Genomic DNA, 13,617 nt, shown 5'->3' with positions numbered 1-13,617 from the left:
AGCTGGTTTGACCAATAGACCAGGACACAGGACCTTCTTCCTGTATTTACTTTCTTGCTCCCGCCCCCAGACATATCCGACCAATAAGAGGGCTCGACGTTCTTGCCTGATTTGTAATGATGCAATTTGGTACACTTTGATTTTTCCAGGTGTGAAACCAAACCAAAATTTCCAGCGGCCACGAAACAATCCCAGAAGTGGAACGTCGTGCAAATAGACTAAATAACTTATAATCAAAGAAAAAAATTGGTTCTGTGAACAGAGCAGAGAGCAGAACAGAGCTGCTGTCGGCTGCTGCTCCAGTGCACATTTACGCATTGTTATCAGTAGATGCGTTGCACGTCTCACAGAAGAAGAAAATAATGTCGGCGCCACTGAGAACCGGAATCAAAAGGAAGAATTGGAATTGTAATCAAAATTGTTAAAACCCAAAGCACATGCATCAGGGCGAAAGACAACGTGAGAATGGTGCGTGCTACTGTAGACGTGCTACCTCTTTGATGGCCTCCCACTTGAGGCCGTTGTCTTGGCTGATGATGCTGTCGGCCACGCTGATGAAGTGCTGGCTGAGCTCCCGGATGGTGTCCTGGCTGTGGTTGGTGGCCCCGCTGAGTGGCTGTGTGGGGGGGGCGTCAGCAGCCAGAGACAGCAGCTGGATGAGGGACACCATGTCTGTCGGCTGCAGCCCTTCCTGCTGCGTGTCCTCCAGGGCCTGGACAGAGATGTCCAGCAGGGCGGATGCCTGGGCCAGGCTGTCCAGCCCTGACGGCTGCTGCCCCAGCATCGCCTGGGGGAGGAGGGGGAGGAGAATCACAATCAGATTCAGAAAAGATTTATTGCTGGGTAAGTAGCACTTACTAGGAATTTTCTTTGGTTTGGTGCATACATATTCAGAGTTTCTGCAGGTTTCACTAAGTCAAATTTAAGACTTTTTAAAACCTTTTTAAGACCATTATGAATGAAAGTTAGTATACTATAACTATCAACTAAGCCCTAAATTAATTTTTTTTTTCCAAATATCGCTAAACTTGCACATCCCCATAGCTGAAGAATAAAATCGGTTTTATGTCTCTGTGGTACAATCGGAAAGAGACTCGCGCCAATAACACAAAAGCTGATTGGCTGCAATAAAAGTTGCATGTTGGTCTCATTTGTAGTCCTAATACAGCAAAAGCGTTGCATGGACGTATAGGAAAATGAAAACCTGTTTAAAATTATTTAAGACCTAGAACACAATACTTCAGTAAATTTGAGACTTTATAAGGCTTCTTGATTTTCCAATTTTAGACTATTTAAGACCCCGTGGAAATCCTGATATTAGGTATAGACCAATTATCGTCCCTGGCCAATTATCGGGCCGTTTTTTGGCAGTTTACAGATTATCTGTAGCCTGGTCCTACCAGACTCTGGTCCATTTCATTTGTACAGAGAGTCTGGCCCCTCTCCATTGACAAGTTTTAACTTCCTTGAAGGCGGGTACTCTTTTGAAGTTCAAAACTATTGGATCTGCCCAGAGCCACTCTGGATCTGCCATGACCAATCGCTAATGTTTCATCGTGACGTTGTGACGTGACGTATGTCATGCGCATGTGCAACAAGAGGGGAGACCGACAACAACTATCGGCTTATGTTTAGCATTAGCATTGCTAGAGTTAGCGTTAGCCTTAGCCAACTCCTTCACCACTAACGGAGCGAGCTGGAAAATCAAACTTTTCCCGAACCCCGTGGGGGACCACAATATCATGGCCACCAACACAACTCAGCAAATATTGTTCTTGCTTGGGCTTTAACTTCTGGATATTCGGCAGCGTTGCCACAATGGACCGAATGGCTTCGCTCACATTTTTCTAGCGCACGTCCTCAATATCATCGTTCTCAGCCACTCCCTCTCTTCGCTGATTGGACAGCCAAATATTTGGCCGGAGAATACTGTCTATGGAGAAAACCCAAGAATATACCGCAAACCCAGATGGAGTACTGAAGGAAAATGAAAATTGAGCGTAAGTACGTATGAGGGCGGAGCCAGGCTAGATTATCTGTATCTGCTTTGTATTTGCCTGATAAACCGATAAAGTTAATGAATTCAAAAGTGTGCCACTTTGGCTCGGCTACAGCTCTGTGTCTGTCCCTCTGCTTCGGTTTCAGTCACCACTGAGTCTGACTTAATGTCCCGCCCACAACACTATCTGACTCTCTTTTACTGTGTGTTATGTTAAAAGTTTTTCATTTATTAAATAATTGCCTAAAGCATTGAAACAAAGTTTTGTGTTGGAGTTTATAACATTCCGAAATCTTTTAATTTTCACCGTAAATGCATATCGGTTCAAAATATCAGTTATTGGTTTCTTTAACTACACTCTAAAAAGTCTTTAAAATAACCCATTATGGGTTATTTTTTACCCAACTCCTGGGTTAAAAAGGGACCAGGGCAGGGTCATCCCTTTTTTCCCATATTTCTTTCCCCCATATCATTTTGGAGAAGTTAGTTAGGTTATTTGTGACCCAACTCCTGGGTTAAAAATGGCCCAGGACCAACTAATTTCTGTGTTATTTCAACCCAGAAAATTGGGTTACTCTTTTTGACCCAACTTCTGTGGGTTAAATACTTGACCCAAATGTTGGGTTAAAATAACCCAACTTCTGGGTTAAATACCTGACCAAATGTTTGGTTAAAATAACCCAACTTCTAGGTCAAAAGAACAACCCCATTTTCTGGGTTGAAATAACCCAGAAATTAGTTGGTCCTGGGCCATTTTTAACCCAGGAGTTGGGTCACAAATAATAACTAACTTCTCCAAAATGATATGGGGGAAAGAAATATGGGAAAAAAGGGATGACCGTGCCCAACAATTCACTGTACTGGTTTGCATTTGACAAAGACATACAGATGGACATTGTTGTTTTCTTTTTTTTTCACAGCCATGGCAAACCTCTGCATTCTCATCTGACACATCCCACTCCTCTGTTATGGTGTGGTGGCCAGTAGATTTACTCACTAACATCGTTGTGGAAACACAATAAGCATGGAAACTAAATGCACACTTCCTGCATTACTTCAAATACTAAGTTACTCATCTAGTGTGCGGTGGTTTATGGGATGAGTAGTTCCTTCGCTCTGAAATGACGATATGTACATACGTTGTATCAACAGTCCCGCCCCTCCTCTGAGAGAGGGGGCGTTCTTCTTCTACGGGGGTAGAGAAGGAAGGAGGTGTTTCTTCTTCCTCTTCTTCTGAATTTCTGGCAGACTGATGTGTATGTTATAGGGGCAAGGGTTTAATATATGAACTTATTTTTTCTATTTCTTAGTTAAATACTTACTGCTGATACTGTTTTATTTTATCATAATGTACACAACACACAAGTGTGATTGTTCATATTATAAACTATGTTGACATGATAATATAATAACTCCATAAAATACACCCCTCCAACAAAAAATACATTATACATATACATAGAGAGAGAGAGAGAGAGAGAGAGAGAGAGAGAGAGAGAGAGAGAGAGAGAGAGAGAGAACCCTATAACCCAGAACATGGGTTACTCTGAAAAATAACCCAGCAACCCAAACAATCCAGGAATTGGGTCAAAATATTAGCCCTATAACCCAGAAAATGGTTACTCTCTGAAAAAATAACCCTGTTACTGGTATCAGTATCGGAACATCTCTAATTCATTTCAACTCAGAACATTTGGCTTCTTTTTTTATTTTTTATTATTTTTTTATTTAACCTTAGAGAGAAATCCCATTGAGATTCATAATCTCTTTTTCAAGGGAGTCCTGGCCAAGACAGCAGTACAAAAGTTCCATATTTAAAATATACAGCAAAAACAGACAACATAAAAGAAAAAAAGTTGGCAAATTAACATCATCTCCACATAATCACCAGCAGCGCTAGGTAGCAGCACATGTGCATTTAGTACTCAAGTAATCCTTTTTCCTAATTTTAAACTGGATCAATGTTGATAGGTAGTCTAATTTAAGATGATTCTGCAGTTTATACCAGGATGAGGGTGCAAAAAATGTAAAGGCACTTTCACTGAAAACAGTTCGCGTTCGGGGAATGTCATACATGATTTGCCCATATGATCGAAGATTACCTATTTTTCGAACCAAAATATTGGTGCATCAGCCTATAGAAACCTATATCAAACAGTCATTAAAATACATGTCAGACCTGCAATTGAATTCTTTATCAATGCGGAATGGTGTAGACCTAACCAAAGAAAAAAAAGGAAAGAGGAAAATGTAATTTCACCCTGAATAGACCTTAAAACACTCTCTGGCTTAATTGAAAATAAGTATTACTGTAACTCTATGTTAGGTGTGCTACTCTTAAAAATACTGGGTTATTTTATTAACCCAACCACTGGGTTGAAGCTGTTTAACCCTGTATTATGTATATTTAACCCATATTGGGTTACTTTCAGTAACCCAGTAGTTGGGTTAATGGTTTTGGACTGTGCCTTGATCTAAATAACCCAACCAATGGTCATTTTAACCCAGTGGTTTGGTTACATTCAAGTTTGGGATCCTCCTCCAACGGTCTTTTTCTTTTCCTCCGAGGCGGGAGAACACTTTTGGAAACGCTGAAGGTTTGTCATTTCTCATTTTTTAGAAAACTACCTCTGTCTTCAACAGAAACACGAGCTTGCTAGTTGTTAGTTATAATATATATAATAATAATCATTATTTCCATAACGGGACAGCCTGTAGAACTTTACTTTACTTTGCCGAAAGCAACTGTACTGCCCCTCTAACGGCTACCACTGATGCTAATTAAGCAAGCAGCTAGCAAGCTAGCAAGGAGTTGCTTACTACAACATTGCTTCATTGCAGTCAAACAGCAGACTTTAGCTCCGGTTACTGGTTACTTACTTGATCTTGATTCATTGCCGGATAGGAGGAGCGTTTTAGCTCTGATAATCCAGTTAGCAACAGTGATTTCTAGCTAACTACGATTCATGCATGCTATAAGGCTAGCGCAAGTTCAAGTATGATAGCGCTAATGCTAGCTAGTAGGTTAATATTGTAGCATGATACCTAAGATTTAAATGGAGACTATTTCTAATTCTCTGAGGGAGTGACACATAAACAGTGCTTTATAAACATTTGTGTGTGTGTCTGGGGCAAATCACGAGACAAATTCACTATGATATGAAGTATTATAACGTTTTAAAAAGATCGCTAATGCTAACCGCTAGCTAGCGCTAGCTAGCGCTAATTGCTGACTCATCCTGTAAGCTAGCTAGTACAGAGCGAAGCATTGAAGGTGCATTGCACGCATTCTGTTGACAAAGTAATTTGTGTTTAGTGCAGTTAACACACTTTGTAGAAATACCACATTGTGTTTTTAAGTGATTATGAAAAGACCACTAGCTAGCTACATGGCACTAGATTACAGCAACTTCGTTATATTTTCACTAGACAGACAGACAGACAGACAGACTGACAGACTGCAAAATACACTTCCATACATTGATTGAACATTAACAGATCTTGTTCTTCTCCCCTATAGCGATTGAATATGGAGGACTTTGTTAAACTAAAGTTAACAGAATGGCAACTTCTTGAGCTGATTGACACTTTTGCAGGTAAATATGTTATATTGTTGTACTATATGCCTATTATTAATATTATTGAATATGTCAACATTAAAAAAAATGAGTTACCCTATCCTCATGCATCCCCAATGAAGTTGTAGGCTACACAATACTCAATTTTGTTTAGATTTACAACATCTTAACATGTAAGAGCATTATGTAAAATAATCCAACACTCTATATGTGCCACTGAAGACCATGCCTCCCTAAACAGAATCCCATTTTGATTACCCATCACCTGTGGTCACCATTGTAGGTCCCTGAAATACCATTTCAATAGTGACAGAAATTCCACAACTATAGAAGGCAAACAATTGGCATGAGGTTTTATTAACCTTACCATGGCCACAGAATTTATAGTTTAGCTACCTCTTATTTTACCACTACACCTCTGTCTACCATTGTGCACAGCAATACTTTAAATGTAATTTTCTTATTACAAAATGTGCTCTCAATCTCACACACACACACTTTCTCTCTTTTTCTCAATCTTTTTTTCTCACTTATCATCTTATTATTTTTGTTTTGATGATATATGATGTAATTAATTATTCTAAATCTCCCCTCACAGATTGTGCAGGACTTTCGAGGTTCTTCATAAAGAGGCATCAGACTAAATCTTTGACCTGGAGGAGGTTCAGCGGAAGCTTGTTCATGTGGCCCAGTGGGAGGGGTAGAAGCTCCATCGCAGACAGAGACAGAGTCTTTGTCTCAAGGTAGAAATTATAACATCAACATAACCCTTAGATTTGTATATTTGGATTTGTGCATTATTTGAGCCATAAGCTACTCTATGATAATAGATAAATAAACTATGATAATACTTATGTCAAACTATTTTCTTTCTTTACAGGCTCCAAAGACTACATTGCCCTGATGGTTCTGCCAAGCCTGATTCCACCTGCGGTCTTCAGGATGGGCCGAAAGACCGTGAGGACTACAGTGTCTGACGCCATGAAGGCCTTCATCGATCTTAAGCCTGTGAGTAGTCCTAGACTCACACAGCCCCTTGTATCTAGTGATGCAGGTCTTTTAATGTAAAATCTGTTAGAAAACATTAGCTGTCAGCTGGTCAGAGTCTTTGTCATTCAAGTACTTATGGAATATTATTATTATTTGCAGGTCGGAGCCAACATGGTGGAGTACCTTCAGGCAGCAGAGCAGACCAGGCCATACCCCTGCACCCTGGTGTTGGGAGGCGAGGACTGCTGCTCTCAGGCATTCACCGTTCCCAGTGGGCCGGCCCTGGAGCACGACAGCGTTGTCCAAGCTGTACATGTTTGTGTCAAATGTTTTTATGTGTTTGATATCAATTTCCCAAAGCAGTGTTTCTCTGCTTAGCAGTTCCTCCAGAAAGAATGGGGGGGGTAGTAATGTGGCCCCATGCGTTTGTTTTTTGGAAATGCTCATGCGATAAGGGAATTCTCTCTCTCTCTGTCTCTTTTTCTCTCTCTCTCTGTCTCTCTCTAATATTTAGGAGGAATATAAGGAGGAAATGAATTATTGTTAATTGTTGCTTGGTATTAGTCCAGTTATTTGATATTCATTTTAAAATGAGGTAGGGATAATGTGGCCCCATGCATTTCTTCTTTGGAAACGCTCATGTGATAAGGGAATTGGACTTGTTATTGTTATTCCAGTTTTTCTCTTTAAATGAGTAAATTAAATATTGTTCAATAAAATCAGTGACATTAATGAAGTGTATGCATTGTCTGTTATTATTAATAAATAATATATAGGAATATATAGGAATTTCATAGATGAAAGAATAACTAAATGAATGGGTCAAATATCAACCCAACAAGGGGGTCAATTTAACCCAATATTTGGGCTGGTGGGCCTGACCCAGTAATGAGTTGCATTAACCCAACATTGGTGTCAGAATGACCCAGGCTTTGGTTAGGCGAAGCAACCCCTTATACTGGGTTAAAATTTCAACCCAGTTCAAAAAGTCAAAACAACCCAGCATGTGTTCTGTCCTATATTGAACCAGGTACTGGGTTGGGAATAACCCAATTTGGGTTATTTTCAGCCCAGTATTTTTTAGTGTGACATTTTCGATATACACTTTTTAATATTTTTTGAAATGGTCTTTACACCCCGACAGCTATAAATAACTTAAATAAAAAATAAATATACTGATTATTACTGATACTGATACTGATTAAAAATAAAATAAAGTACTAGTCAAGTCTTTAAAGAAGTGCCCTGCTACACCCTGCTACGTCCTGTTACACCCTGCTGTGCCCTGCTACACCATGAACTACTACAACTACTATTTCTAGTCACTGATCCATTATCTTTATTGTGACTATTATCGCCACGGTTCATCACACCCCCAACCGGCACCGTCACACACCACCTACCAAGAGCCTGGGTCTGTCCCAGGTTTCTGCCATAAAGGAAGTTTTTCCTCGCCACTAAATGCTTGCTCTTGGGGGAATTACTGGAATTGTTGGGTCTTTGTAAATTATAGAGTGCGGTCTAGACCTACTCTATCTCTAAAGTGTCTTGAGATAACTCTTGTTATGATTTTATACTATAAATTAAATTAAATTAAATTGAATTGAATTTAATTGAATAGAAAGTTATTCTAAATGAGAATGGATGGGTTATGTACCTGGGTTTTGTTGGAAAGCTTCATCAGATGGTTCATGAAGGCTGTGGGCTGGGAGTTCTGAGAATCACTCATCTGCTTCATCCTCAGGTAACGCTCTGGGAAAGAAACATCAGTGTGGTAAATGGACTTTTTGCATTTATACAGCGCCTTTCTAGTCACGTTTGACACTCAAAGCACTTTACACTATACAGTACATGCCACATTCACCCATTCACACACACATATGTGTTCTATGATGGCATAGGCTGCCTTAAGGGCTGGATACCAAGTTCAATACTTTTTAGGCACCGACCGAACTGCCTCCAAAGCAGGGGTCTTCAACGTTTTTTGGGCCAGGGACCCCTTAGCTCAAAGAGAGACCGAGAAGGGACCCCCTACTGCACATATTGTATACAATTGAGTTGCATATTAAACGGGACCAAATGGATGAAAATAAATAGTAATTATTTATGCAACATGTGTGTCAGCGATGCCCTGCAATGTCATGCTGCGTCCTGCTGAACCCTGCAGCTTCCCGCTACATCCAGTCACTGTTCCATTATTAATGTGACTACTATCGCCACTGTTCATCACACCCCCAACCGGCTCGTCAGACACCGCCTACCAAGAGCCTGGGTCTGTCCGAGGTTTCTTCCCAAGAGGGAGTTTTTCCTCGCCACTGTCGCACTGCTTGCTCTTGAGGGAATTACTGGAATTGTTGGAATTGTTGGGTCTTTGTAAAATATAGAGTGTGGTCTAGACCTACTCTATCTGTAAAGTGTCTCGAGATAACTTATGTTATGATTTGATACTATAAATAAAATTGAATTGAATTGAATTGAATTGTTGCTGGTGCTGGTGGTTGCCATGACAACATGCTGGGTGTAGAGCTGTGTTGGAATGGACGCGTATATTGTGTACAAACACATTAATATATTTGCCTTATGTCCTCTCTGCACCTTATTTATAAAGCAGTCCCACTGTAGTTGTATTTGTATACTTCCTTTTTAAGTCCATTTGTATTGTATCGTGACTGTATTGTATTTTAATGTATTGTACTGTATTAATAGTAGCGTTTTATGTTGTAACTGTATTTAAGTACCTGGCTGCGAAGACACTTTAATATTTTTAAAGATAATTTGGAGGCCCTCCCTGCACTAACTCTAGTTAGTCATGGGCCCCCTGTTGAAGATCTGTGCTCTAAAGTATTGAGTATCAAAAAATGCCTAGTCTTTCAATACCCAATTTTAATACCTAAGGAGTAAATCTTATCAGAGTCAGTGAGCCAGTAAGCACGCAGCATGCTTCTACCAAGATCTAATAATGTTTTTGTGATTGGCTGTCTATCGTTTCACGTCGTCGAGGCACGCAGGAAAAAAACTCTACGTTAGTATTATTCACTCATTCATTCAACCTTTATTTAAACTTGAGAGATCATTTACAATGACCTCAAGTAATTACAAAGACAACAACAAAACAACAACCCAGGAAAGAATACCCCATCATAAGAAAGATAAAAAGACAATACAACTTTACAACTTTCTGAATTGAAAATTTTAAAACTAAAATTGGATGAATAAATTAAAGGAATATTTCACCGCTGGAAAGCTGAATATATCTTTAAATTGGGTCACTTATGTAGTAGAAATGTGAAAAAAAAAATTGAAATTGGTGCCTTCTAGGCCGAGAAAAGCCAGAAAATGTGTTTTGGTCTTATATGGATGAAAAACACCAAATCCCAGAATGCACCTGCTTCGTTGCTTTGAGTCCACTCCCAAGCCACGCCTACCGCTTGACAGACCGACAGAGGCATTCAACTCAACTCAAGCGTGTTTTATTGTCATTTCAACCATATACACGAAACAACGTTTCATCGTGACTCAAGTGGTGTTACACATTTAACATATATAAACGACATTATATAAAAACAACATACGAAACAGGCTACATTTAGTACACACACTTTATAGGCTCCGTCAAGTTCAGCTAACGCATACTAGCATTAGCGCTTGGTGGGCTGTAAACACCGAGCATAAACACAGCCGTGAATTAGTGTGTAATGTAGAATGGTCGGCATTTAACAGTCACAAACTGTAGTTAGTTAGCAGTTAAATGGATACAAATCACCACATTTCTGCGCCACTCTGTGTTAACACAGCCCACCTCTTGTACCTGGCGACAGAGCATCTCTAGCTCGGAGGGCTAGCAGGCCTGGTAGCTGGACAGTCCGGTACACTATTCAGGCAGGTTTCCACAACAACAAAAACACGGCAGTCTCTGAACTCACGTTGGTAGTGTCGTTGAAGTTGGATGTAGTCCAGTTTGTGGTCTAAATGAGCGGACACTTCCAAGCAGGATCCGTAAAGTTCAGCTAACGCATACTAACATTGGTGTAGCTAAACACAGATTATAAACACAGCCGTGAATTAGCGTAAGCGTGGAATGTCGAATGGTCGGCATTTAACAGTCACAAGCTCCACCAGCAGTTAGCAGTAGCTAGTTGGATTTTATTTCTACACCAGTCCGTTTCACACAGCCCACCTCCACGGGCCGGCGAGAGCAGCCTGGTAGCTGGATAGTCCCGGTTCCGGTACACTGTTGTTCACAATTGCACCTGACTGCAGTACGCAGATCGGGGTTGGGCCAAATGTGGGCGGAGCTAAACGTTTGACTCCGTGGGCGCGCCATCTGGTGGCGGACATCAGGCAGCACATTCTCAAACGTCAATGCAACACCTTTATAATATATATTATAGATATATAGATTATAATAAATAATGATATTTGAATTATAGATAAATAGATTATAATAAACAATGATATTTGAATTGTAAAAAGGAAAAAAGAAAGGGGTTGGGTTTAGGAAAAGAAGAACGGGGAAAGCAAACATGACTCCCGGGAAATGAGCCCTGGTCTCTGGGGAACGCCAGACAACAACTGACGGTTGTTAAGGCAGACGGTGCAGATCCACTTCTCCGTGCGACGCTTCTGTCGCGTCGCGCCCCGCTCTATTCCTATCGGTACAGATCCACTTTTGCGACACGACTGTCGCGTGGTGTCGCGACGTCATATAGCCATGGTTGATGCTCCACGCCCCTAACCAGCAGCTGATTGAACGAACGCGTGACGTGGGTGTGTCTACTCGAGAATTTCAACAGAGTGTCATGGCGGCTCGTTGAGAATACGATCTCATATTTTACAAAAATAGTTCACCGAAATGTGTTTCTGAAAACATTTTAAGCGAGAAATAGGCCATGTAGTTGCTGAATATGTCTTCATTTCAGATCAACAAAGGTCAGTTTGAAAGATTTTCGTCTACTTCTACTGGATAGTCGCGTCGCGTTCAACGCGATTCATTTGCATAAAGCTGGGCATCGGCAAGCTTTTTGACGCGCAGCATTTTTCAAATGTAGCGCCGCCTTCCGGAATGCTTTACAGGAGCGTTGAAGTCGCTTGACGTCACCCATAGGAATAGAGCGGGCGCGACGCGACAGAAGCGTCGCACGGACAAGTGGATCTGCACCGTAAGGGTGACGTCAAGCGACTTCAACGCTCCTGCAAAGCATTCCGGGAAGGCGGCGCTACATTTGAAAAAATGCTGCGCGTCAAAAAGCTTGCCTTTGCCCAGCTTTATGCAAATGAATCGCGTTGAACGCGACGCGACTATCCAGTAGAAGTAGACGAAAATCTTTCAAACTGACCTTTGTTGATCTGAAATGAAGACATATTCAGCAACTGCATGGCCTATTTCTCGTTTAAAATGTTTTCAGAAACACATTTCGGTGAACTATTATTGTAAAATACAAGATCGACACTCTGTTGAAATTCTCGAGTAGACACACCCACGTCACGCGTTCGTTCAATCAGCTGCTGGTTAGGGTCGTGGAGCATCAACCATGGCTATATGACGTCGCGACACCACGCGACAGTCGTGTCGCGAAAAGTGGATCTGTACCGAGAGGCGGAGTGGCAATCGGGAAAGTCTGGACGGACTAACCTGCCGGCTGCCTGCCCGCGAACGGACGCTGGCTGCCCGCGAACGGACGCTGGCTGCCGGCTGGCTGCCCGGGCGGACGCGCTGGCGTTGCTTGCGAAAGCGGGCCGCTGGGCACGCTGGCTGCCCGCAACGCTGGCTGCCCCCGGACGGACGCTGGCTGCCCGCGGGACGGACGCTGGCTGTGCGAACGGACGCTGGCTGCCGGCTGCCGCGCGAACGGACGCTGATGCCGGCTGCGGCTGCCCGCGGAAGGACGCTGGCTGCCCGCGTAACGGACGCTGGCTGCCACGCGACGGACGCTGGCTGCCCGCGGACGGACGCTAGCTGCCCGCGGGGGCGCTGGCTGCCCGTGACGGACGCTGGCTGCCCGGGCCGGCCGCTAACGCCCGCGAAGCGGGCGCTTCTGCCAGCGGCCGGCGCTGGCTGCCCGCGAACGGACGCTGGCTGCCGGCTGCCCGCTTACGGACGCTGGCTGCCGGCTGGCTGCCCGCGGACGGACGCTGGCTGCCCGCGAACGGACGCTGGCTGCCGGCTGGCTGCCCGCGGACGGACGCTGGCTTCCCGCGGACGGACGCTGGCTGCCTGCCCGCGGACACTGCCTGCCGGCCGGTGGCCTACATAATTTCCCGGTAGATGTTTTGGTTCCACTCCGCCGCTGGGTTAAGGAAAGGATAACGGGAAAGCAAACGTAATTCGCGGGAAACGAGCCCATGTCTCTGGGGGACGCCAACAACGGACGGTTGGGTTAAGAAAAACAACAACGGGAAAAGCAAACTTCAAACGCGGGAAAAGATCTCCGGTCAGCTTGAAAGTCCTGCGTTTTCCCCTCACACCAATTGCCAGAGTGATAGAGAAATGGCTCTGCCAATTGCTATTTGGCAAGTGGGCGGAGTCAAACGTTTAGCTCCACCCACATTCAGCCACTCCTCGATCTGCGTACTGCAGTCAGGGCTTACTCCTTGTTCAGGCATGTTTCCACAACAACAAAAACACAGCAGTCACTGAACTCACGTTGGGATTTTCGTTGAAGGAGGATGTAGTCCAGCTTGTTGTTTAATGAGCAGACACTTGCAAGCAGGATGGCTGGGACAGGTGGACAGCTAGCGTTAGCTTTCCACCTAGCCGATGAGGATGTCCCCTAGCCGGCTAGCGGCATTGAGCGACACCGCTGGTCTCCGTGCAGGCGAAGCTCACGTAGTGTGCCGAGTATTGCGTCTGTAATAACGTTTCCTCCATATTCTCCGATCTGTACCGATGTATCCCGGTGGTAAACACGTCCGGTAGTTTGAATGCAGATAATTGTTGTAAATGTTTTCTGCTGAAAACCGAAAGCCTGTTTAGCGAAGATTCAAGATGGCTGACAGTCATTTTCATTCGGAATACCTCGGCCAGACTCGGCAGTCCAACCCCCTGTGGGC

The 13,617-nt window shown here is 43.2% G+C and overlaps 1 protein-coding gene across 2 annotated transcripts in view; it reads right to left on the bottom strand.

The window, feature by feature from the left end:
* Positions 1-13,617, bottom strand: part of adgrd2 (adhesion G protein-coupled receptor D2) — a 78,792-nt gene that overhangs the window by 56,519 nt on the left and 8,656 nt on the right. For both annotated transcript variants that reach the window (XM_039804373.1, XM_039804374.1), the window contains exons 6-7: positions 8,225-8,319; positions 494-787 (exon numbers count right to left, since the gene is read on the bottom strand). In XM_039804373.1, coding sequence (XP_039660307.1) covers positions 494-787; positions 8,225-8,319 — 389 coding nt within the window. The remainder of the gene's footprint in view (positions 1-493; positions 788-8,224; positions 8,320-13,617) is intronic.

This window comes from Perca fluviatilis, chromosome 6 (genome assembly GCF_010015445.1).
Source record: "Perca fluviatilis chromosome 6, GENO_Pfluv_1.0, whole genome shotgun sequence".
In the NCBI taxonomy this organism is placed as follows: Eukaryota; Metazoa; Chordata; class Actinopteri; order Perciformes; family Percidae; genus Perca; species Perca fluviatilis.
The sequence above is the reverse complement of the archived record's forward strand: the minus strand, read 5'-3'. Positions and strand labels throughout refer to the sequence as shown.